The 23142-nt window shown below is 36.6% G+C and overlaps 1 protein-coding gene across 3 annotated transcripts in view; it reads left to right on the top strand.

Moving 5' to 3' along the window:
- Positions 1 to 23142, top strand: part of mast3a (microtubule associated serine/threonine kinase 3a) — a 31107-nt gene that overhangs the window by 5647 nt on the left and 2318 nt on the right. The window contains exons 1-25 of one of the 3 annotated variants that reach the window (XM_039677515.2): positions 226 to 728; positions 2746 to 2822; positions 3093 to 3162; positions 4389 to 4464; positions 7032 to 7186; positions 8244 to 8319; positions 8487 to 8696; positions 11256 to 11357; positions 11792 to 11924; positions 12055 to 12119; positions 13095 to 13180; positions 14633 to 14841; positions 14948 to 15086; positions 15182 to 15314; positions 16709 to 16874; positions 17110 to 17211; positions 17535 to 17657; positions 17747 to 17850; positions 17971 to 18146; positions 19175 to 19293; positions 19416 to 19601; positions 19872 to 20098; positions 21630 to 21752; positions 21842 to 21978; positions 22068 to 22246. In XM_039677515.2, the coding sequence (XP_039533449.2) occupies positions 646 to 728; positions 2746 to 2822; positions 3093 to 3162; positions 4389 to 4464; positions 7032 to 7186; positions 8244 to 8319; positions 8487 to 8696; positions 11256 to 11357; positions 11792 to 11924; positions 12055 to 12119; positions 13095 to 13180; positions 14633 to 14841; positions 14948 to 15086; positions 15182 to 15314; positions 16709 to 16874; positions 17110 to 17211; positions 17535 to 17657; positions 17747 to 17850; positions 17971 to 18146; positions 19175 to 19293; positions 19416 to 19601; positions 19872 to 20098; positions 21630 to 21752; positions 21842 to 21978; positions 22068 to 22246 (3256 nt within the window). In that variant the 5' untranslated portion in view covers positions 226 to 645. Of the gene's footprint in view, positions 1 to 225; positions 729 to 2745; positions 2823 to 3092; positions 3163 to 4388; positions 4465 to 7031; positions 7187 to 8243; positions 8320 to 8486; positions 8697 to 11255; positions 11358 to 11791; positions 11925 to 12054; positions 12120 to 13094; positions 13181 to 14632; positions 14842 to 14947; positions 15087 to 15181; positions 15315 to 16708; positions 16875 to 17109; positions 17212 to 17534; positions 17658 to 17746; positions 17851 to 17970; positions 18147 to 19174; positions 19294 to 19412; positions 19602 to 19871; positions 20099 to 21629; positions 21753 to 21841; positions 21979 to 22067; positions 22247 to 23142 lie in introns of those variants that run through there. The other 2 variants (XM_039677514.2, XM_039677516.2) reach the window with 2 other exon arrangements.

Genomic DNA, 23142 nt, shown 5'->3' with positions numbered 1-23142 from the left:
ACATTCATAGAGTTATAAGAAGAAATTACATAATTGACATGAATGAATACAACCTCGTGACGCTCATATGAATATTAGTCTTAAAGCCATGTCAGATTACGGAGTTCCTGAAAGTTTGGGAGTGTTTTCATGATATCAGTAGAAGCATACACGCGCTATGCATGTAAAGTGAAACAAGGCGGGTTCAGTTGGCCGGCGCGGTGACGTTCAAACCCCACCATGACCCCTTCTTTCAGTCAGGCTCTATGACAACTTCCTCCACACCGCACACCCGCATTTCTTTTATTGTTTCCCTAAACTTGGAATCGCTACAGTTGTGTTGCTGTACCTTTAAACCAGAGAGCAGCGTCCGTTTCGCAGTGACAGGGCTTGAGTATAACCAGACGATGGCATTTTCCAAACCCATGTGGCATTGTGTCACTTGTGAGAAAATAACACGATGATGGTATCGTCGCTGCTGTTCCTAAGGAGCTTTCTGTGACTGTCTACTCCCCCGCAGTGCAGGCAATGGATTCTGTGTCGACATGAAGTTCGTCTGGGAATGATATTAGACCTCAATGCGTTTACTCGTCGCAATGCTGCGGTGCGGTGTACCATCGATGAGGATTTGATAAGGGCAGAACGAAGACGAATAGCTACACCATCATGTCTGATCGGAATTACTGGACTGTGTGTCCGAGTTATAAAAGTCAGTTCGTTTCAGGAGGCTTAGTCAAACGACCCAAAAGGTAAAGACGAATTTAAGCATATTACTGGAACGTTATATTTCCATTGCTGTATATTTCCATTACTAATCGACAAGGTTGGTAGCTAAGCAAAACTTGCTCTAACTTGAAAAAATTCCACAAGCGCCACTGCGAGCATTGTGTTTGATAAAGTAGACCGAGAAATAACTACTTTAACCAAAATATATTTATTAATACACTCTCGATCTCGTTGTGGACAGCACACACACTGTTTTTCCACCTAGTCAGTTTTTGTTTCCGATAGTAAACGTGGCCCATGTACGGCCGAGCGTCTGCTGCTCATTGTCCTGTTGGCGGTGGATGGTCATTTTCTGTTTTCTGTTTTCATATGACCCGTCTGTATGTTGGGTCAGTAATGACTGTGTCATTGTTATCTCGGTTTGACGCATTTGTCAACAAAGTTAGTGTACACAATAACTAGGCTAATCTGTCGTCAAAAGTTATACTACTAGAGTTGAGGTTAATTAAGGCGGTTTTTAATGTTTATTTTTAATTTTTATAATAAGTCTTACGCATTATATTAAAAGTTTTGTGAGGAAAAAGTGTAAGAAACATGTTAAAAATGTGTTGAACTGCAACATTTTAGGTGTAAATGTTTGCTAATTAAAAGGTTTACACATTACACATTAAAAACAGTGTCTCATTAAACTGATATGCTCATTTGAGATACTCCTGTCATTTCAGTCTTGTAGATAAGTGTTTTATTATGTTTATTTCTACATAGAGAGGGTCGCCCTCTCATGGGTGCTGCCATTTTGATGTCACATGACCAGTCTTGTTGTTCATTTGAGTGGGTACTAGAGATGCACGTATCAGCTACTGATATTTATCTGCCTATTTTTGATCAACTTAAAACCATCGGCATTTCAGCTATAGCACGAAAATGGCAGATGGATGGTTTTGATTATTAACTCCACAAAGGCACTGAGTTGAATGTCTGTTGCATAATTCAACGTTTTTCTCTGGGTAAAATAATTAAATATTTGCTAAACAAAATTAAATCTATACAAAATATAGCAGGGATTAACAATATTGCCCAGTGTGCTGTCACTAACTGTCACTAGCTATGTTTACATCACCCTGTTTTTATTCGCATTTTGTATTGCATCAGAAACGAGTGATGAAAATGGCAAAATAAATAAATAAATAAAAAATAAATCATCTGTTCACGAGTTAACACCAAAGATTTGGCATGTAATTACTTGCAAAATAATTGCCTACAACATTCTAAAATCTGCCAGTTTAATGCGACATGTATGCTATGTATTGTTTATTTTGCAACGACTTTATTATTTTTCCAGTCATAAACCAGCGCTCAAGCACTGACTAGCATTAACTTGCTCAAAAATGTGTTTTGTGACAAACGCTGACTAGAATCATGCATCGGAGGAGTGGAAAGTTGACAAGCCATTTTAAACTGAGTTTACAAGGAAAAACAGAACACACACACACAGACAAAATACCAACAAGATTAACTGTATCTTAAATGAATTTGTTGAATCTAGTTTGATCCAAGTAAAACGAAATAATATGCGTATACTTTTTTATACTTGTAACTATCATTCTACAGTGACACTGACTGTCACTATTTTATGATAAACTGTCATTGAGACTGTCTCAACCTGTTTCTGACAATCTATAAGAAGTGTCAAATAAAATACAAGCTCATATCTGTTGCTTTTGGTGGCGTGCAATCCATTAATTCTGCATATAACGCAGGAGTTGAAGATCGGATTTATATCCGTTTTGCAAAAACACATTTATGTGGCCAGGTGTAAATTTGATAAATAACCCACAGGTCAAGATATCAAAGCTCAGCTAGAATTGAAAGCCAAAGCATAATAATGTGTCTTAAGTAGGGACTTGAATATTTCAGTAGTCAAGTTGTGTTGTGTTCCAGAACCAAGGTCATTAACAGAGCATCCCTCTAGATGGCTTTAATAGGGGTTGTGATGAAAACAGAGTATTTTTGCCTGTAACAAGAGTTTTCTTTCCACAGTAACCGGAACAAGAGGAAGAGTCTGGCTCCCTCACCTACTCTATCAAGACCGCTCTCACCCCTTCCTTTCCCAACTGGTAGCTATAATTACTTTGTTTTGCTTCTCTCCCAATTAAGGTAATGATAGATGTGTGATTTACACTGTGCCTGATTATAAACACCAGGTAGTGTGACATGCTTGGACATCTAGCCCACTGTTTGAATATGCCACTGGGCAATGCCAGTAACACTCTGTCAACAAAGCCTCTTAGAGGAGCACCACTCAGTACACAACCACTTTGGCATGCAATGACAGTGCAAACCAACCATAATGTGCGTGTTGCTCATAGAATATGCATTTTTTACAGGCAGCAGTCCACTGGATAGTCCCAGAAATGTCTCAAGCAGTTCTTCGGTTAATTTCCCGTTCATACGGAGGTAAGAGCTGAGGAGAATGAGGCTGCACACTACAAACATGTCTAAATTTATACACATTATTAATTTATTGTTAAATCTTGTCCCCCCTTTCATAATGGCAGTATATAAAAGCAAAACATAAGTGTGGAACATAAATGTCTTTCTGCAAACAATAAGATTGAGTGTTCACTGCAGCTGCCCTTAAGGCTGTATCGGGGATGGGAAGCTTGGCATTTGTCACAGCAATTATAATGAAGTCAGCGTGTAGGCTCATTACTTTACACATCCATGATTATGTACTGAGGCTCCATCCACTTTTATTAATGCTTGCTTAAAATGATGTGTGACCCTACCAGCCTTCTTGTACAGCTCAATGAAGATTAAATGAGTTGTTGTTATCGTTTTTTTGTGTGTCCTTAATGTGCCCTAAAAGCATGCATCTATTTGTAGATCAATTATATAACTGGCTAGAGGATGTTCAATATTTTAAAAGTAGAATGTGCTCTAGTTTTTATTTTATTTTTATTTTCCTTTAGTTAATTAGAATTATCCTAGTATTACTGTCAGACACAAGCTTTATCATTTAATAGCATTTTAAATGTTTCAGACAAACATGTAAATCTGTCTGGTATAAACACTAGTGTAGGGTAAAGAAACCAATACATTTATTCAGCAAGGATTAATTAATTTGATCAAAAGTAACTGTAAAGATATTTATAATTTTACAAAAGATTTCTATTTAAAATAAAAGCTGTTTTTTTAAAAAAAAAAATGTATTCATCAAAGGAAGAATCCTCAAAAAATGATCACATTTTCTACAAAAGATTAAGTAATTAAAGGTTTCTTGAGCTCAAAATCAGCATATTATAATGGTTTCTGAAGGATCATGTGACACAGAATCAAAGCTGAAAATTCAGCTTTGCCATCAGAGGAATAAATAACATTTTAAAATATATTAAAATAGAAAACAGTTTTTTTTTTTAAATGGTAAATAATAGTATTTCACAATAGGAGTTTTTAGTGCCTTGGTGAGCATGAGACTTCTTTCAAAAACATTAAAACAATCTTGTGACCCCAAACTAAATTGTTATGTATAAAGGAGTACACTGTCATTTGTTGATGGTTGAGGGTACTCTTTTGTTGTGCAGCCATTAAAATAACCAGCACTTTGATCCATACCAAATATCTGAATGGAGACTCCTTACCCACATATAAAAGTGTCTTCCTGTATCTCTGTCCTATTTCAGACCGGACACACGAAGGTGGTCTGTGGCGTCTGTCTCGTCTGGGTATGGAACCAATCCACCCAGTTCTGCTGTTTCAGTGAGTGAGCCCTCTCAGTTATTCTGAAAAAATCTTCTTTGTTTTCCTTTTCTTTAGCCATCAATCCAGTTCATGTCCAGTTTTTTTCTGTATATGTTACATCTGCACAGAGCAGATGTGTTTAACCTATGATCTATTAATATAGTTATAGTATATATTAATAGATTATAGGTTAAACACACATGATCTATGATCTATTAATATAATGGATATATTTATTGATGGATATATTTATTGTTATATATACAATATTTGTTTTTGCTTTTGGAGTGCAATTTATTGGCAGTACAAGTGCAGCCAGTTGGAAAAGAGACTAACAAGTACACAGCATGCTAGATTTTCTCATTAATATTGATGAACTTTACAGTGTTAAAGGTCCCCTGACATGGGGTTATTTTATTATTTTATAATATTTCCTGGGTTGCTCTTATAATGTTGGTATGTTTTTTAGATAAAAAAGGCAATTTTCCTAGCCTGATTTTAGCCTCTGGTTAAAATTTCTAGCCACTGGGGGACCATATACAGACTAGGGGAACTCATATTAATGTTAAAACACATCAGAAAGTGAAAATTTCATGTCAGCCACCTTAAAATATCAGGGAATGGAAAATAGTGATTTCCAAGCTTTAAAAAAAACCCATAAAAGGCTGGGGAATTTCTGTAATGAATATACTTTTTCAATGTTTTTTGGTTATATCAGGGGTTCTTAAACTTTTGGGAGCAGAACATTTTCCAAGGACTTCACTCATGTCCTAATATCCATGTAAAGCCATTCCTCACATGCACAAAAAGGTGTTTGGAATACCGGCACAGCCTACATATTGTACAACAGACAATTTAAATTGAGCCAAATCAATTTTAATGATTTATAGACTATAGCCACAATTCCATTTCTGATTTAGGGAGGGCATTTGCAATATTTTCCAAATTTAGATTAAAAACTATTGGGAAATGATGACGTTTCCTTTAACTGTTGTTACCAACAGATAGTTGGTAAGCGTGTAGGTGCGTTATCAAAGCATTAATGGCAAGGAAAGCCCTTATACTTATGAGCGGCGCATGTGAGGTGTTTCTCCCTCATATCTGCTTCAAGGTCTTGATAAATGGTGGCATTTCTTTGTCGTTTAGAATCCAGTATTCCTGTAATTCTTTTGTCCTAAGTTTAATGAGGAACTCTGTCTTGTTTTCTGTCCAATCATACCGTGCCATCTTAAAAAAACATTGACTTTTACATACTTACATACTTGACTTTTACATACTTTTACGACTCCTTGAACTTATTTCTGGAGCACGTCACAAAAACACAGTGAAAACCTGTTGCACAGGCAAGAAAAATACTGTAAATACCTTTAAGTGTCTACATTTAGCTTATTTGGCCCTAACACATTATATAATTCTCTTTGGAATTTAAGTCGCCGCACGTTTTAGATGATAAAAAACGGACTTATAGTCCGTAAAATACGACATAGCAAATGATTTTGCGCACCCGCCGGTTATTGGTTGCGAACCACACTTTGAGAACCCCCCTGTTCTACATATTGCTTTTCATAAAATTAATTGTTGAAATCATGGTAGTAATCTTTATTTTTTATATCCTTTGTCATTTTGGGTAATTCTCACTATACAGTTCATATTGTAAATTAATTCGTAGATTTATTTTCAAGGAAATCATTTGAAAAATAGCCTCTTTCTCTGATTAGAATTTTTATATGGGCATTCATGGCTCATGCGATGAGGTCAGCCTTGTTCAACAATGTCCTATTGAGCCAGTGTCAATTGAAGACTTTATTCAGAGGGAAGCTGTGAAGCTTCTCTGGTTTCCTCCTTCGAGCACTAGTCCTGTCATGTGCTCCTCTGCTCATTATCCTTTTCTGAGATTTCAGTTTACGCTTAGTCTTGAATTACCCTCTCTTCCACAGACTACTGCAAACCAGAGATGGAAAGTGTCCTGTTCTATAGTTGTCTTGCATAATTGCATAGACTAATAAGCAGCTTTAGATTGTCAGATGCTCACTACTCATGTTTCATGCAATCTGAGCATATATGCCCCACCTTACTATGCAGACTGTTGTATAATCATTGCTCAACAACTGTTACATTTTTACATAAACAGGGCTCGACATAAACGCTTGTCTGAGATAAGTGGATTTTCAAGGGACAAGTAAAAGATCATTTTACTTGCCCGACCGGACAAGTAGCCTGATTAGAACCCAATAAAAAAAAAAAATAATAATAACAAAATAAATAATAATAAATAAATATATAAGAATAATAATTATAATAAAAATCAGATATTACAATATGCAGATTTAAATATATCAAAGCTGATTGAACACTGATGAGAATATTGCTTCACAATAAATGATATTTACAAAACGCATGCACACGCACAAAAAAAAAAAATCTGGACAAGCAACTTTTTACTCGGACACGACAAAGACTCGGACAAAGACAAGCACACGAAAAGGCTTAATGTCGAGCCCTGACATCCGTAATGTTAGAGTGACATAACAGGCAGATGTAAATGTGATTGCTGCGTTTTTGTCTCTCTCTTTCTTGTGCACTAGTCTTCCTCCTCCTCTCAGGAGCTTCTGCACCAGCTGCCCTCTCAGCCCACCCCAGATGACCTCCATCGCCTCTTCAAGCATTTCAGGAGTTCAGAGAGTGTGACAGATGAGGATGGACAGCCCTCTATCGTCCGTGCTCGCTCACGAAGTCTTAGGTCTCTGTTTGTTGTAGAAAAAAAAACAGGATTGAGATAAATTCAATATATAAATGAAATGCGACATTTTCACAGAGAGAAAGAAATTCTGTTAGCTGGTGTGTTTGCTATAGAAAATGTGAAATTAAACTTCTAAAAGCAAATAAATACGATTAAAGTATTAGTTTGGCTTGTGTATGCTAGATCAGGGAAAAAGTTAGCAAACACCATATTTGAATTAGCTAATCCTTAAAAATCAGCTTAGTGCAGATTTGGTGTTTTATACAATTATAATGATTTATTACTCTGACAACATTGTCCTAAACTGTAAGAATATAAACTGTAAAAAATATGACCCAACTAAAATTACACCACTTTAAATAATTTCATTATGTTTAATTTACTCGCCTTCATGTACTTCCAAACCTATATAATTAACTTAATTTTGTGGAAGACAATTTAAGGGAAATTTTGGAAAACAGTTTTCATGTTCATTTCCATGTAATTATGAGTCAAAAGCACCATAAAAGTGTTAAAAATGTTAACTTTTGCTCACACAAAGTTATCATAAGGTCCCCGGAGACTTTAAATAAACTGTACTGCAGTGTTATTTTAGTATTATTTTATTATATTGTAATATTAATTCATATTTTAAATTATCTTTAATTTTTTATATTTTCTGTTTTCGTTTCAATTTGAGTTTTTATCATTTTTTCCCCATTATATTTAGCCTCATTTTTAGTTTTTTAAGCTTAATGTTTTCCTCTAATATTTCTATTTTATTTCAGTTTTATTTCCAATTACTGAAAAGGATTTTTAATAGTTTTAGTTATCAATAACAACAATAACATACAAGTCATACAGGGAACATTTATGATTCTTTTATGATGCTTTTTTATACGTTTTCAAGCTGAAAAACTTGTTCCGCCTTCAGTGTAATTTCACAGAAAAAAGCTTGTTCCACTTAAAGTCATACAGAGTTTGGAAGGAAATGAGGATGAGTAAATAATGACAGAATTTCCATTGTGAATTAAACTATTGCTTTAATGTTATTTGTTTATGCAAAATTGTTTTGTAGTCCTGGGCGGACATGTGGCTCCTTTGATAACGAGATTGTGATGATGAATCACGTCTACAAAGAACGGTTTCCAAAGGTAATTGAGCTCTGACATTTCCATTTTGTTTTTCATCATAGACGTGGATGCCACGTCATCACATGTTGTTTACTCTGTTTAAATTGTGGCTGTGGGAAAATTGACGGCCTGGTTTGTCTAAACAAAGCAAATGACAATTGTCACCTACAATTTTATCACTATTCCAGGCCACCGCTCAGATGGAGGGGCGTTTGCTGGCAGTGATTGCAGACTATTCCCCAGACAGCGCTCCTCCTCTTGCTGATGGAGTGCTGGGCTTCATTCAACACCAGCTGGTCGAGCTCGTCCGAGACTGTCTAGAGAAGTCCAGAAAGGGGCTCATCACGTCCAGCTACTTTGTGGAACTTCAGGAAAAATTAGAAAATTTTCTACACGAGGTAGACAAAATGCCACTTTTATTGTGTTATTATTATGTTGATATTTGCATCCGAAAATAAAAGTCGTTTGCATAGATACTGTACATATTTTACAATATCACAAAAGACCAGAATTTTTCAGTACACAATACTAGTACAACTTTTAAACAATTTTTTTCGAATACTTTACGCTAAGTATTAATCGAATTATAGAAGATTCTTTTTTTTTTCTTTTTTTCGGCAAGGACACATTACATTGATTGAAACTGACAGTAAAGACATTTAATGTCTTTTCTACAGAATATTTCTATTTCAAATAAATGCTGTTCTTTAGAACTTTCTATTTATCAAAGATCCTGGGGGGGGGGATCACAGAAGAAAAGGATACAATGTAGAGTATACAATAGAAGAGTATACAAAAGTAATCATTTTCAATAAAAATGCTAAAATAATTGACAGTACTGAAATATATTACATTCATAGTGATTTGATGGTGGTAAAGATGGGCAGCATCAAAACATTTTTTAAAGGGATACTCTACTTTTTTTGGAAATAGGCTCATTTTACAACTCCCCCAGAGTTAAACAGTTGGGCTTTACTGTTTTTGAATCCATTCAGCCAATTTTCTGATATTTAGAAGAATATCAGTAACCAGACAGTTTCTGGTCTCATTGACTTCCATAGTATATTTTTTTCCTACTATGGACCAGATACTGTCTGGTTACTGATATTCTTCTAAATATCCGAAAATCGGCTGAATACATTTGAAAACTGTAAAACTCAACTGTTTAACTTTGGGGGAGTTGTAAAAGGAGCCTATTTCCAAAAAAAGTGGAGTATCCCTTTAAGGTTGATTGTGTTACAGCTACTGAAGTTCTAATATATATATATATATATTCAAATATAAATTTTTTATTTGCCCTGCCTGTTTACAATGCACTTAGGCCAAACTGACTGTGCTTATGTTAACCGAGCCTGGCCTTTTGACCATGGAAGTGCTTTTCACACGCTCCCTTCACAGAGTGCGTACAAATCATGCATGCGTTCAAAAGCAGCTTCCTTTCTGTAGTCCGTATGACTTGTTTTTAGTATCGACACACATTTGACATCCTTAGTTTGCACTTACGTGACCATGCTGTAGTTCATACTGAGAGGTTTAATGCTCTCTTTTCAGCCATCAGCTGAATCAGTTAAACTGCTGCAGCCCATCTCATTTATAAGAGCGGTATTATTACTAAATGATTACTGACTGAGAGCCTCGTGGTCTTAGACATAAGACCACTGAAGTCCTGAGTTATTCTTTTAATAAGCACTGTTCTTGTCATGTTCCTTCTGAAAATTACATTAAGTGAAGTGCTGTACCGAAGCACTGTGGTCTTTTCCTTTGTGGAGTTCAAACTGTGTCGTATCGTGTGTTTGTTTATTGCTTCTTTCATTCCTCATACCAAGCTGCTGTTGTCATGTGCAGTTTTTCTGGAAAGACATGACGAGAGCAGCAGTATTACAATGCACAGAGTCATCTGCAGTGTCTGTGTGCTCAAGCAGTAATGTCGACACTGTGGTGGAGGGAAGGATGGTTAATTAGGGCAAGTGAGAGACTGTTTTGTCTCCCCGGGGAGCTTTTGCTTTATGCTTCTGAAGTCATGCAAAGCAAATGAAGGAAAGAGGCTGATCAAATTAAGCAAGGGGAAACAGGTCGCGGTGGAATTTTCACAAAAAGTTGCTGGCTTATGGTTGATTTTGGTTTAAATATTTGAAATGAATGAAACGTTCTATGGAAAAGAGCTGTGTGAACATTCTTATTTTTATTTTCGGTTCCACAGAAAAAATATGCTGTCACACGGGTTTGGAAATGACATGAGTCATGAGGGTAAATTAAGAATGACAAAAAAATATTATTATTGGGTGAATTAACTCATTGTCAAATGTCATTAAGAGCTTAAAACTACACTGTGTGATTTTTTTTTTTTTAATTATTTTTTTTTTTACCCCCATCTAGCAGTGAAAAGGTATATGATCATCCAGTGAATATTAGTTTCTGTTCCTCTCTATTCCGATTTCGTTTTAACTCCTACGGTGGCCAATGTAGTCCAAGATTAACATGGCTTCCAGTTCGACCTCGTCCATTAGTGTTCGCGAAAGGCGAAGCTTAAATTAACGGGGATGTCCCTCTATGCCTAATGTACTTTCAAGATGGAGGGGCAACATGGCGACCGACATTAGAACCCCTTACCAATATGTATTTTCAATGGCATATTATACACTCACGTGAACACTTTATTACTTGAACGAAGTAAATATACATTAATGAGCACATATTTTTGAAAGAACTAAGTGTTTTTAGCTAAGAATAAACTAAAAGAGTTACACAGTGTAGCTTTAAGATTTTTTATGGTCTTTTTCCATTATTACTTCTCTATGTCCTCTGACAGTGAATTAGGTGGCTTATTTCTGAACTTTTACAATTTTGAGAATTTGCTTCAGGTTAATGTCTACCAAATGTTATGCAAAAATTGTTGTTTTGTTTTGCACTCGTAGTTAATTTGCATTGGCCCTGTATGTGTTTTTTTTAACCCATAGGCATATGATCGGTCTGAGAGTGAGGAAGTGACTGTTATTGCCAAACTCGTGAAGAAGATTCTCATCATTATTTCCAGGCCAGCAAGACTTCTGGAATGTCTGGTAAAGTTATGATTAACACAGATTTTCTTTTTCATTTTGGGACCGATAGACCCCAAATTATACCGATTTTAATTCATGGTCCTACTTCAGTGACTCACTTTATTTTTAGTGGTTAAAAAAAGAAGCATTTAAATTATGTAAAAATCCCAATTTTATTAAATAAATGGGAATTTTGCAATCAACATGTTAATGTTATTTACTTCTTTAGTAATACAAATCACTCACATCATTGGGCTCTCTAGGAGCATAATCTCAGCAGAATGTGAAGGTTTAAATTGAGCTTTTTCCCATCAGAGTTCCAGATCATGTTCAAAACCGCCTGTGCCCACTGCCCTAGTAATCTACCGTTTCTAATTAATTAATGTGTGATGACTGGGACTCATTTTGATGCCATTTATATAATGCTTACTTACCATTTTTCTATTAACCAACAGGAGTTTGATCCCGAGGAGTTTTATCAACGTCTCGAAGTTGCCGAAGGCCATGCAAAAGTTGACCAGGGGATCAAGACTGACATCCCCCGATACATCATCAGCCAACTGGGTCTCACACGAGACCCCCTGGAGGGTATAATTATGATTTATCTAGCACCCCACCCTTAAATTATATGTTTTTGTCTATGTTGTAAAAAGTAATTAAGTATTAGCTTTAGGCAAACAAGCGATTGATGTATTTGTTTGTTCTTGTCTTTGTTCAGAAATGGTGCAGCTTGAGCATAATAACTCGGGCAGCTCAAGCAGAGAACTGGATGACACTGCAGAGGTAAGAAAATAAACCAATAGGCTTGACATAAAATCTCAAAGTAGCTCACTGTTTCTGTTCATTGCTGGAGGTCTCATATTTTCATTTCCAAGAGTCTGTAGATGATTTAGAGATTTCTCTCTAAATCTCTCTAGTCTCTAAATTTCATTCCTAACCATGATCCAAGCAATCATACCTATAAGTAAAACTTATGTATAGTTGTGAAATGAAATAACCAATAATTGCTGAGCTATTGGTGCAAATTCATGTAGTAATGACTATTTTTGGATAAGCCTTTGATTTAAATGAGTTTCAGGCCATTTGATTTTCTCGGTTGCACTTTTTTTTTTTTTGCTGACATGGCATCACATGAAAAAGTCTAGCATCAAAACAATGTCTTAATGCAACACTTGAGTTGTAAAAAGTCTCACAACAGCAATACATTATAATTGAGATTGGATGAGTCAAATTCAAAGTGGTTAATTATGAAATGTGCTACAATTCAAAAGTTGTTTCAAGAATGTTTACCAAGACTGCATTTATTTGATAAACAATACAGTGAAACAGTAATATTGTGAAATATTATTTCTATTCAAAATAACCATTTATGATGTGTTTTAAAATGTAATTTATTTCTGTGATGGCAAAGCTTAATTTTCAGGACCATTATTACAGTCTTTAGTGTCACACGATTCTTTGAAATCAATCTAATATGCTGATTTGATGCTCAAGAAACATTTCTTATCATTAATGTTGAAAACATATATGCTGCTTAATATTTTTGTGGAAACCGTGATGCATAACCCCCCTAGCAAGACGGCTTAACTGTTACTTGTGGGGGGGAAACCAAGCAGTTTAAGATACTGTCAACTTTAAGAAACTGAGAAACAATTAGTGGATCAAGTCTATCGCCTGCTAACTTGTGACTTATGACTTTCAATCAGATAGATGTTGTATTGTTCTGTTCTTCAGAGGTTTCTGTGTTTTGTGCCCCAGAATCGTCCTGGAGCCACGACACCTCGAAGAAAACCTCTGGAAAGAGATTTTGAGACTATAAAGCTCATCAGCAATGGGGCTTATGGGTGAGCTCACATTTATTGCTATTTTCTTTTAAATAAGGAATTGTCTGTTTTATAGTCACGAGAAGTTAGACCATTTGACTAAAAGCTGGAATACACTTCTCAACCTAGATTTTTGCCCAGATTTGCAGTCTGAATGAGTGAAAAACTAGTTCCAAAAGTCAGAAGTAGACAGTCTGCAGATGTCGGCCAGTCGGAGTTGACAGATTTGGCATATAATCGTGTAGCTTATGATGGGCAAAGACACTCATTTTTTTCACTTCAGACAATGAGTCCATCAAGTTGGACATGATCAGACATGTTTGATATTTTGGAGCTAATTTTAGATCACATTTTTTCCATTTGTCATGGTCTCCTAGCAAACGTTAACAGTGTGTTGTGTTCAGAATGGCTTGGAAGTCTATTAGTGTGTGATCTTCAGTCATTTAGTTTGATGCCACGTTTTTCTCTACAACCATTTGCAAAGTCAACAAGTGACTGATTTTAAAGTGCCCCTAATTAGATTTTTTTTTTTTTCTAATTTGATTTTTGGATGCTGTGAACATGTTTAGCTAAAAAGACTGCCAATCCAGTTTAGCGTTTATTGCTGTTTGTTGTATTTTTATTTATTAGAAACGTATATTCTGTTTGTAATAAATGATTTGTTAATTATTTTTCGGTACATCGATGTTGCTGATGCTCGATGATGCTCGCACAATCAATTTAGCCGAATTTGATTTGCAGACAATCGAAATGCTTTGAAATCCTGTCTGCAGTGTGGCCTTTCTGCAGTTATTTGTTATTTATTTGTTTTATTGATCCAAAATGTTTTGACATTTTCTTCTATATCTTTGTGATGTTCTGTACATCGTGGCTTTAAAATGTTAAATCCCTGGTCCGCATAGCGCTTACATTTACATTTTTTTTCTTACCAAACCTGAAGGCATTGGGATACTTTCACAACCTGATTGGTTGGCTTTTATAAGGTTTTGCAAAAGGAACTGCAAATTATGGTATTTTGAAAATCAGCTGAGAACTGTGAAGAGCTTATAAAATGTGTAAAAGAGTCAAAACAGTGGTAGGAATCCCTCCGCCACACAATATATCTGCTGCAAGGAGACGCAGTTCTGATGTTTGTACCAAACTGTGATGGCAACATAGTTCGGTATCAGAGTCTCATCTTCCTGTTTTTTGGTTTGTTTGCATATCTTTGGTCCGTGTTGCGTTTATATCATTTGAACCGCACCAGAGTTAATTTGGAAGCGACCCGAACCCATCTTTTCAGAGGTCTCGGTCATCTTGTTTGGTGCGCACCAGGGTTCGGATGGCAGCGTTTACAAATGAACCTCACTAACAGAGCACTCGCACCAAGGCTTGTTTAATCGAACTAAACATATCAAGTGTGAACACACCCTAAATGTTGTGTAGTGTGTTCCAGCCTTAAGAATATCACCTGATTTGAGCTTTGACTCGCAGGGCTGTGTACCTGGTAAGGCACCGTGGCACACGGCAGAGGTTTGCCATGAAGAAGATCAACCGGCAGAACTTGATCCTGAGGAACCAGATCCAGCAGGTGTTTGTGGAGCGGGACATTCTGACGTTTGCAGAAAATCCTTTTGTGGTCAGCATGTTCTGCTCTTTTGAGACAAGACGGCACCTCTGCATGGTCATGGAGTATGTGGAGGGTGAGTCAGAAGAGTGATGCATGGTTTTTCTTGGTCTAATCTTATGACACACATATGCTATCTGATTCTGCAGCTGTAATGTTTTAACATGAAATTCTCTTTGTAGGTGGAGACTGTGCAAATTTGCTGAAGAATATGGGTCCCTTGCCGGTGGACATGACTAGAATGTACTTTGCAGAGACAGTTCTGGCACTAGAGTATCTTCATAATTATGGCATCGTGCACCGGGATCTCAAACCTGACAAGTAAGAGCTGATCTGAATCTGATGCAATCCTGCAGTTGCGCATGACTCCATATCCTGAGAATATTGCATTAACAGTGTTTGTTTCCTGTCCTCAGCCTACTCATTACATCAATGGGGCACATTAAACTGACTGACTTTGGTTTGTCTAAAATCGGTTTAATGAACATGACCACAAACCTGTATGAGGAGCACATGGAGAAAGACACAAGAGAGTTCATTGATAAACAGGTCAGTCTACCCATACATGCAGTTTTTTAGTTTTTCTAGTTTTAAGTGTTCACATTAAAAGACTAGTTTTGTCTTCATTTGTTTAAATAATTTTCTACCCCTACTTTCTACTATATTTCTTTTTATTTCTTCCATAAAACAAAACAAAATGTCCAAGCAATTATTTTATTTTACTTTAACTGACTGCTGATAAAGGGGACAAACAAATGGGAAAAAGGGAAAAATTACTTTAAAAAGTGGGAATAATGGCATTTTAAATTATACATTTTATTAGGGCCTGAGCACTGATGGTGTGATGACCCTATTGGAATTGCTCTGTTTATTATTGTTTTTAATTATATATATACATATATATATATATATATATATATATATATATATATATATATATATATATATAATTTTATTTTATTTATTTATTTATTTTTTTACTGCCAAGTTCCAGAAAGGACAAAACAGCATTATAAAATGAGATTTGAGTTAAGGGGATGGAAGATTTTGAACAAGTTATGTCTTCCAGGAAGGACAAAACAGCAATATACATTTGTGTTTTTGTTTCAAATTTTATATGATAGCTTTGTGTTGGAAACATCATTTGTGAAATTTAAGTCATCATTCACCAATTTTGTAATCTTTCCTATTGTTGGATTTCTCTAATTTAATTTGTAGCCAAGTATATTCAAATTTGCAATGTTCTCTAATGCAATATAACCTCTCATGTCAAGCTTAAATATAAAATGAGATTTTCAAGTTAAAGACGCCAATTTTGAGTGAATTATAAACTTAAATTAGTGACACCAACTATTCAATGGCTTCAGAAGACTTGACACTTTTGACTTTTGACTTTTTTGGTATTTTTTTTGTTATGGTACCAGTAAAAATTACTATGGGCTATATGCACGCATAAGTTCCGCATTTGACGTAAGGATGCTCGTCCATTTCCGGTTGTGTAGATTAAAGCGGAGGAAAACCGGAGAAAACGGGATTATGGCAGAGTCTTCAATATTTACTGTCCTCCCGTCTTTGAAACGAAACGTACATACGTTTAGATGTAATTTTATATATAGTTATGTTTATTTAATATAATTTTAAAAAGAAGCATAAACACAACGAGTGGTGTCTGTTTTATCTGTTTTTGTGACTAACGTTTCATTAGTATAACCATGGAGTATAAAATTCAATATAAATTCTCGGTATTGCATTGGACTCTATGATCGGCGGAAGTTATCGAGCATCCTTAATCCTTGACCGGAAATAACGCCGTGCATAGAGCCCATTCCCTTTTGATACATGATAGAAGATTGCTTAGACATTCTCCTTTTCCAATCTCGTTTTGTGTTTCATGGCAGATAGAAATGATGACAACATTTTCTTGTTTTCCTGTTGTTTTCTAGGTCTGTGGCACTCCAGAGTACATTGCACCAGAGGTGATCCTGAGGCAAGGTTATGGGAAACCTGTGGATTGGTGGGCCATGGGCATTATCTTGTATGAGTTCCTGGTGGGTTGTGTGCCATTCTTTGGAGACACACCAGAAGAGCTCTTTGGCCAGGTGGTCAGTGGTAAGGATCGATCCCTAACCCTGCGTATTAAATAATGATTCATATGATTTCTGCCTGGTTGATGATTAAACGAGTAGGGAAATGCTCCCATTTCCCTACATTGCAGAAGGGACCTGAGTTTTATCTAGGGATCAGAATATCATAAATACTTGGGGGTGTGTAGGCACTTTTGACTTGGGCCTTGCAGTCCTTTATTTCATGTTGTGTGTGTGTCCGTATCTCTGTCACTACATAGATGAAATCGAGTGGCCAGAGGGTGATGATTCATTACCTGTGGAGTCTCAAGACCTAATCACAAAACTGTTGAGACAAAGTCCCTTGGATCGCTTGGGAACAGGTTGGTGTTTTGCCCTGATAAACGCCTGTTTATCAGTGTTATTTTAATATTACTTTATTATTATTGGATTTATTTATAATTTAAATTTTCTTTTCTTTTATATTTTCTGCTTATATTTTAATTCTAGTTTAATTTATTTTTTTTCACTGTGTGCTTTTGTAAGTTTTAATAGTTTAAAAATAGTTTTTAAACAAAATACTTTTTATTTAGCTTTTCTTAAAAATAATTTTTTACTATAATATATTAACAACACTGCTGTTAATAAACTTTAAAAAGCTGCCATAATGTAGCCAACATTGAATCATGTGTGGTATGACCTACAGGAGGGGCAGCAGAGGTCAAACATCACGTCTTCTTCCGTGGTCTGGACTGGAGTGGACTGCTAAGGCAAAAAGCTGAGTTCATTCCACAGCTTGAAACTGAAGATGACACAAGCTACTTTGACAGTAGGTGGCTCTCTTGCTCTTTTAAGACATCTGATGAATCATAAATATAATGTAGATGCAACTTAAGTTTCTATTAATCTGCTGTCCAGCACGCTCTGACCGTTACCAACACTCTGAGGAGGACGATGAGACAAACGATGATGAATCTTATGAAGATATCAAGTTCTCTTCCTGCTCGCATCGCTTCAGCAAGGTGAAATAGCTGAATGTGCACAATATTGTCTTTTAGTGATGCCTGTCAGTCAGTTATATTATGTGCTAATGTATTTAACACATTAAGGAGTAGATTATGACTTTTTTTCACGTGAACTAGGTGTACAGTAGTTCTGAGCAGCTGGCTTCTCCCTCCAACTTGAGCCTGTCCTCCTCTGAGCGGAGCTGCAGTGAGGAGAAGGAGGACCGGTGGGATGGTCATTCATTGCTGTCTCCAGTAGAAACCCCCAGACAGCTTTCAAGTAGCGACAGGAAGCAGGATGCCCACAGGTGGAGGTGAGCACAAGGCTGTTTATGGAATAGGTTACTGACACACAACATACTATTTCTCCAGTTTATATTTTTTTTCTGTTGCAGACATATACTCTCACACGCAATATAGCCTACTAGCCGAGACTCCTCCTTTATGTGTACAGATGTGACGTAATGACTCAATATAGCTTATACTAGCCGAGAATCTTCTTTATGTGAGTACAGATGTGACAACGACACAATATAGCCTACTAGCCGAGACTCCTCCTGTATGTGTACAGATGTGACATAATGACGCAAAGACATGCTCGAATCTCCCGCGGAAATCCACCAGTACAACTGGAATTAAAAACATTATTACAAGCTTACCGTTTTGAATCGATCTAAGGCAAACAGATAGTTTTGAACACTGGCGGATTGTGTATTTTCTCACATATGTATTTTGGATCATTTTTAACCCAAAAAAAGCTATGGTCTGCAGCTTTATTTAAGAAGACTCAAGATATTTATTAAAAAATGTTGAATCATCCATTAATTAAACAGGTATTTATTAATGATTCCTCTTTGGGGCCGTTCATATAGTGCGTCTAATAACGCATGGAAAACGCGTATGCACAGTTTTCTCCTTCTTTCCAAAAGCGCTTGTGCTCCTGTGGCGCATTGCTATGCAACCATGAACTGCGCTCTCTATGATGACGAGGAAGGATCAGCAAACAATATTTGATTCCTAGCCCTTACATTAGCTTTACTATACTTTTGGAGATGAGAAATAAAAACCCGCCCTGTACAGCTATGATCAGCTGTTTGGCCGAGCTTTCGAAGTTGTTACAGAAATTTGGTTGGTTTTTGTCATGCATTCTGAAAAGTTATGATGTTTTTATGGTGATGATTATTTATTATACTACTATTTGAAATGTTATATGCATTTTTTTTTTTACAAGCAATAAAAATGTGCCCAATGGGTTTAGTTAATCACTCATGATTATAAAATAAATAGTATAATGCTGTTTAGTTGCTTAAAGTCAAAGTTGTTAATATCTCTTCTCACTCAGTCCAAGTCCGAGGCCAAGAGCATCATCCAGTTCATCTCAGCCTGATAGGAGTCCTCTTATTTTAAACAGCACTCAGAGCCTGGAGGCCATGCCACACTTTGCCTTTCCTGAGGATGAGGGTAACACATTTTTTAATGCATATTTTAATCTAACATAAAAGGTTGGCTTGTGAAGTAGTCAGTCAAATTGTTCCATCTCAATTTTGAGTTTGAGTTCTTACATTTTTGTTTCCTTTTAGAAGGTCTTGTCTCAAATCTCCAGCGAATTCGTCTACGCAGCAATTCCACTGGAACAAGACCTACTAATCGCAGGGGTCCACGTCGCCTCGGGCTTCAGCAGGAGACCCTAGAGAAGCCACGATCACCGTTTACGTGCAAAGTCCCCAAGTCTGCATCCGTGTCTGGCCTTTCCCTCATCGTCACAGCAGGTAAAGGGAGCTCGGATGTGTTCATGTAGATGATGTACCACCATGTGATATCATCACATTGAAGGCAACTGAAATTCATGTGACTAAAACAATGAACAAGTGAAGCAGGTGGTTTCAAGAGAACAATGAACAGTTGAGAAGAACAGAGAGCTTATTGACAAAGATGAAAGTGAAAAATTACTTGACATAAATGAACTGTGTTAGATATTTAGTACAATAATGTGGATATTATGAGGCGTTTCATTTATATATGATCCTTTATCGGCATAGATGACATCCCTGGTGGGCTCCAGACAAGCCCCATGTCTACACACTCCCTCTCATCCAACCCTTCATCTCGGGACTCTTCCCCCAACCGTGACCTCTCTCTCTGCGTAAACAGTCTTCGTCCTCCTGTGGTCATCCACAGCTCTGGGAGGAAGTACGGCTTTGCGCTCCGTGCCATTCGGGTCTACATGGGCGACACAGATGTCTACACGGTGCACCACATGGTCTGGGTGGGTATTATGAATGTAGTGTGAATCATTCCATTTTATTCCATAAACTAGTGATGTGCCAACATTTTGGTAACCAAAAATTTTAATTAATTTTGTCCGAAACAATTAGTTAGGGCGTTTAATCGGTGCGTCTCCAATGACACGTTTTGCTGTATCAGTGTCTAGTTTGTGCACACAACATGGATAACCTACAACATTTAAACATAAGCTGAATAGACGGTAGGGCTTGGTTAACAATATCAATTTGCCTTTTTTAATCTTCATTTTGTAGTGTCTACCATGCAGTAATCACCGTAGATGTAGTTTTGATGCTCTTTAATATGATCTTTAATATCAGTTTCATAAGTAGAAAGATGTCAATAATACAGCTTGTAAACAATGTCAGATAAGGTTACATTAAAGTCCGGATAGGCATTCAATATTCATAAACTTGTTGGTTAGCTAGAAATAACAATAAAGAGTTAGAAATAATAGTATTTTGCTAAATATATGCATATATTATATTTTTACTTGACCTGTTGTATTTGTATTATTTAATGTTTGTTTGATAGAAATAAATCACTCAGAAATTAATCGTAACAATCTGCTGTAAATAAGGATGTGCCATTGTCCACAATTAATGCATGTTTTATTGAGTTATGAGTGAGTTTGTGTTTTACAACTCCATTAGGAATATCTTTAGATCTGAGCGATGGTATGAACAAATCTGTCATGAAAACAAATTTTTATTTTAGCCACAGTTTAAATGTTTATATTTCAATAAATGAATACTGTATCATTAAAAGTTGATATAATAACTGCCTTATGTGCTGTTACATTTTTATATTCTTCTTAATAATAATCAATCAATCAATTAATCAAATTAATTTAATAATAAACTAAGTAAACTTTGTTTTCAGCTAATTCAGAGTTCACACTGAACAATTTTAGGCCCGATTTTCGCTCGCTGATAGGTTTTGTGAGATCGCTGATAAATGCCCGAGTTATAGACCAGAATAACAGTATTTTAATAGGTATATTTACAATTATATCAAACAAAGCACAAACATTTTCTTGACCAGTAGCACATTGATCTTTGCAGAACACACAATCCTTGTTCTCTGCATCTCCCCAACCATCTCCTCCTGCAAAATCTTTTTTTTTTCCTCCTTTTCGCTGCAAATCAGCACATAGACAATTTGAATCGCAATCTTTTTGCAGGCTATCATTTTTGATAACATTTTCAGTCTAGCGCGAGGACTCCGGTCTCAATCTTGCATTATTTCCTTATTACTTCTCACATGTGTTTAGTTATGAACCATACTGAAGTTGTTGGCGATTCTTTCTTTTGTAAAGTCATGTGAAAAGAACAGTGACCCGGCTAATTTGAATGTTGTGCAGTGTGAACTCCGCATAAGTAAAACTAATTTTGGTTTCGGTAAAAAACTTATTTCGGTGCTTCACTTTGGTTAGCCATTTTGAGAACCCAGTGGATAAAGATTTTATTGGTTTGACCCATTTAAATGTGCTTCATGTGTTTCCTTTTATCTAGAGCGTTGAAGACGGCAGCCCTGCTCACGAGGCCGGACTGAGGGCTGGTGACCTCATCACTCATGTGAACGGAGAGTGTATCCAGGGTCTAGTGCACACGGAAGTGGTGGAGCTCTTGCTGAAGGTGATATTCTCAAATAGATCTGGAATTGAAGGCAGTCCATTCGCTTTTAAAAAAAGGATTGACTTGATTTCTTGATTTTCTGCTTGTAGAGTGGCAGTAAAGTGACTCTGCAGACGACTGCTCTTGAGAATACGTCCATTAAAACCGGGCCCGCGAGAAAGACCAGCTCAAAGGGGAAAATGGCACGACGCAGTAAAAAGAGCAAAAGGAAAGATGGTCAAGACAGGTTGGAAAGATTTTTTATAGCATCTTCTGGAACATTTTAAACCTGTTACATCAAATTTAAGCCCAACTTTTATATCATAACTTTTCCAGCAAACGGCGTAACCCTTTGAAGAAGCTGCCCAAACACAGTCCAGGGATTCAGAACAGTCGCAGTTTCTCAGCAGGGTTTCAACACTCTCCTAACGACAGCCTGTCTGACTCCCCAACTCCAAGCCTGTCTCCTGGGCCCAACACCCCATGCAGAAGCCCAGCTCCGGACCTGTCATGTGGTATGACTCAGTCTGTCTCTCTCTGTCAGATTCAGCCTTTATATTTATACAGCTTGTAATTAGTTACGCCTCAAAGAAAAACGCCTCTTCAACGAATCAAATTTTTGAAAAAAATTGTTTGGCATGATAAATAATATTTTAACAAACTGCTTCACTGCTCATTCATATTTTAAAAACTTTTGTTTATAGTGCAGGCTATATATTAAATTAGTTTATTGGTGGAGCATTAGAGCACCAAAATAAATCGTCTCTATAAAAATAAAGAAGGACTTTATCATTAACTACGTTTGCATGCAGCCAATAACCCGTTCAAAACCGCGAACGGCCATGTAAACACTGGCAAAAACCCGAAAATGCTCATATCCCGGATTTTAAAAACCGGGATATTATACCGGGGGTACCCCTTTTCTAACCCGAATTTTTGGTCATGTAAACGCGTATCGGCATATCCCCATAGTGATTTGTGTTCTGCGCATGTTCTATTCGCAAGGAATCTTGGTCTTTTGAGTAGAGAAACTTCTAACAAAATAAAACAAAAATCCGCGTTCAGTATACCGGAAGTAAACATGGCGAGACCCAAACAAAGGCGATCGCTGTCTGCCCCGAACTATTCATTATCCGCGTGCTGCTGCTGTTGTTGTCTTTGGATACAGGAAGAAGAATCGGAAATGACGCATATTGCGTCTTAAGGTTGTCCGAACATCTAGACACTAATCGCGCTTCTGCGTCGCCGTTTACATCGGGAGAAACTCTCTCTGCTCACGCATGTAAAGGTGTTATTCCTAATGTTTCAGAAACCCGAATTGTGACCTTAAGCCGAAAATTGGATGCATGTAAACGTAGTCATTGATATTTTTCAGGTAGTGTGTGATTGATTGGCATTGCTTGTACTCTCC

The sequence above is a fragment of the Pimephales promelas genome, chromosome 5 (genome assembly GCF_988280905.1).
Source record: "Pimephales promelas chromosome 5, fPimPro1.hap1.1, whole genome shotgun sequence".
Classification (NCBI taxonomy): domain Eukaryota; kingdom Metazoa; phylum Chordata; class Actinopteri; order Cypriniformes; family Leuciscidae; genus Pimephales; species Pimephales promelas.
This window is presented reverse-complemented; position numbering and strand designations above follow the sequence as displayed.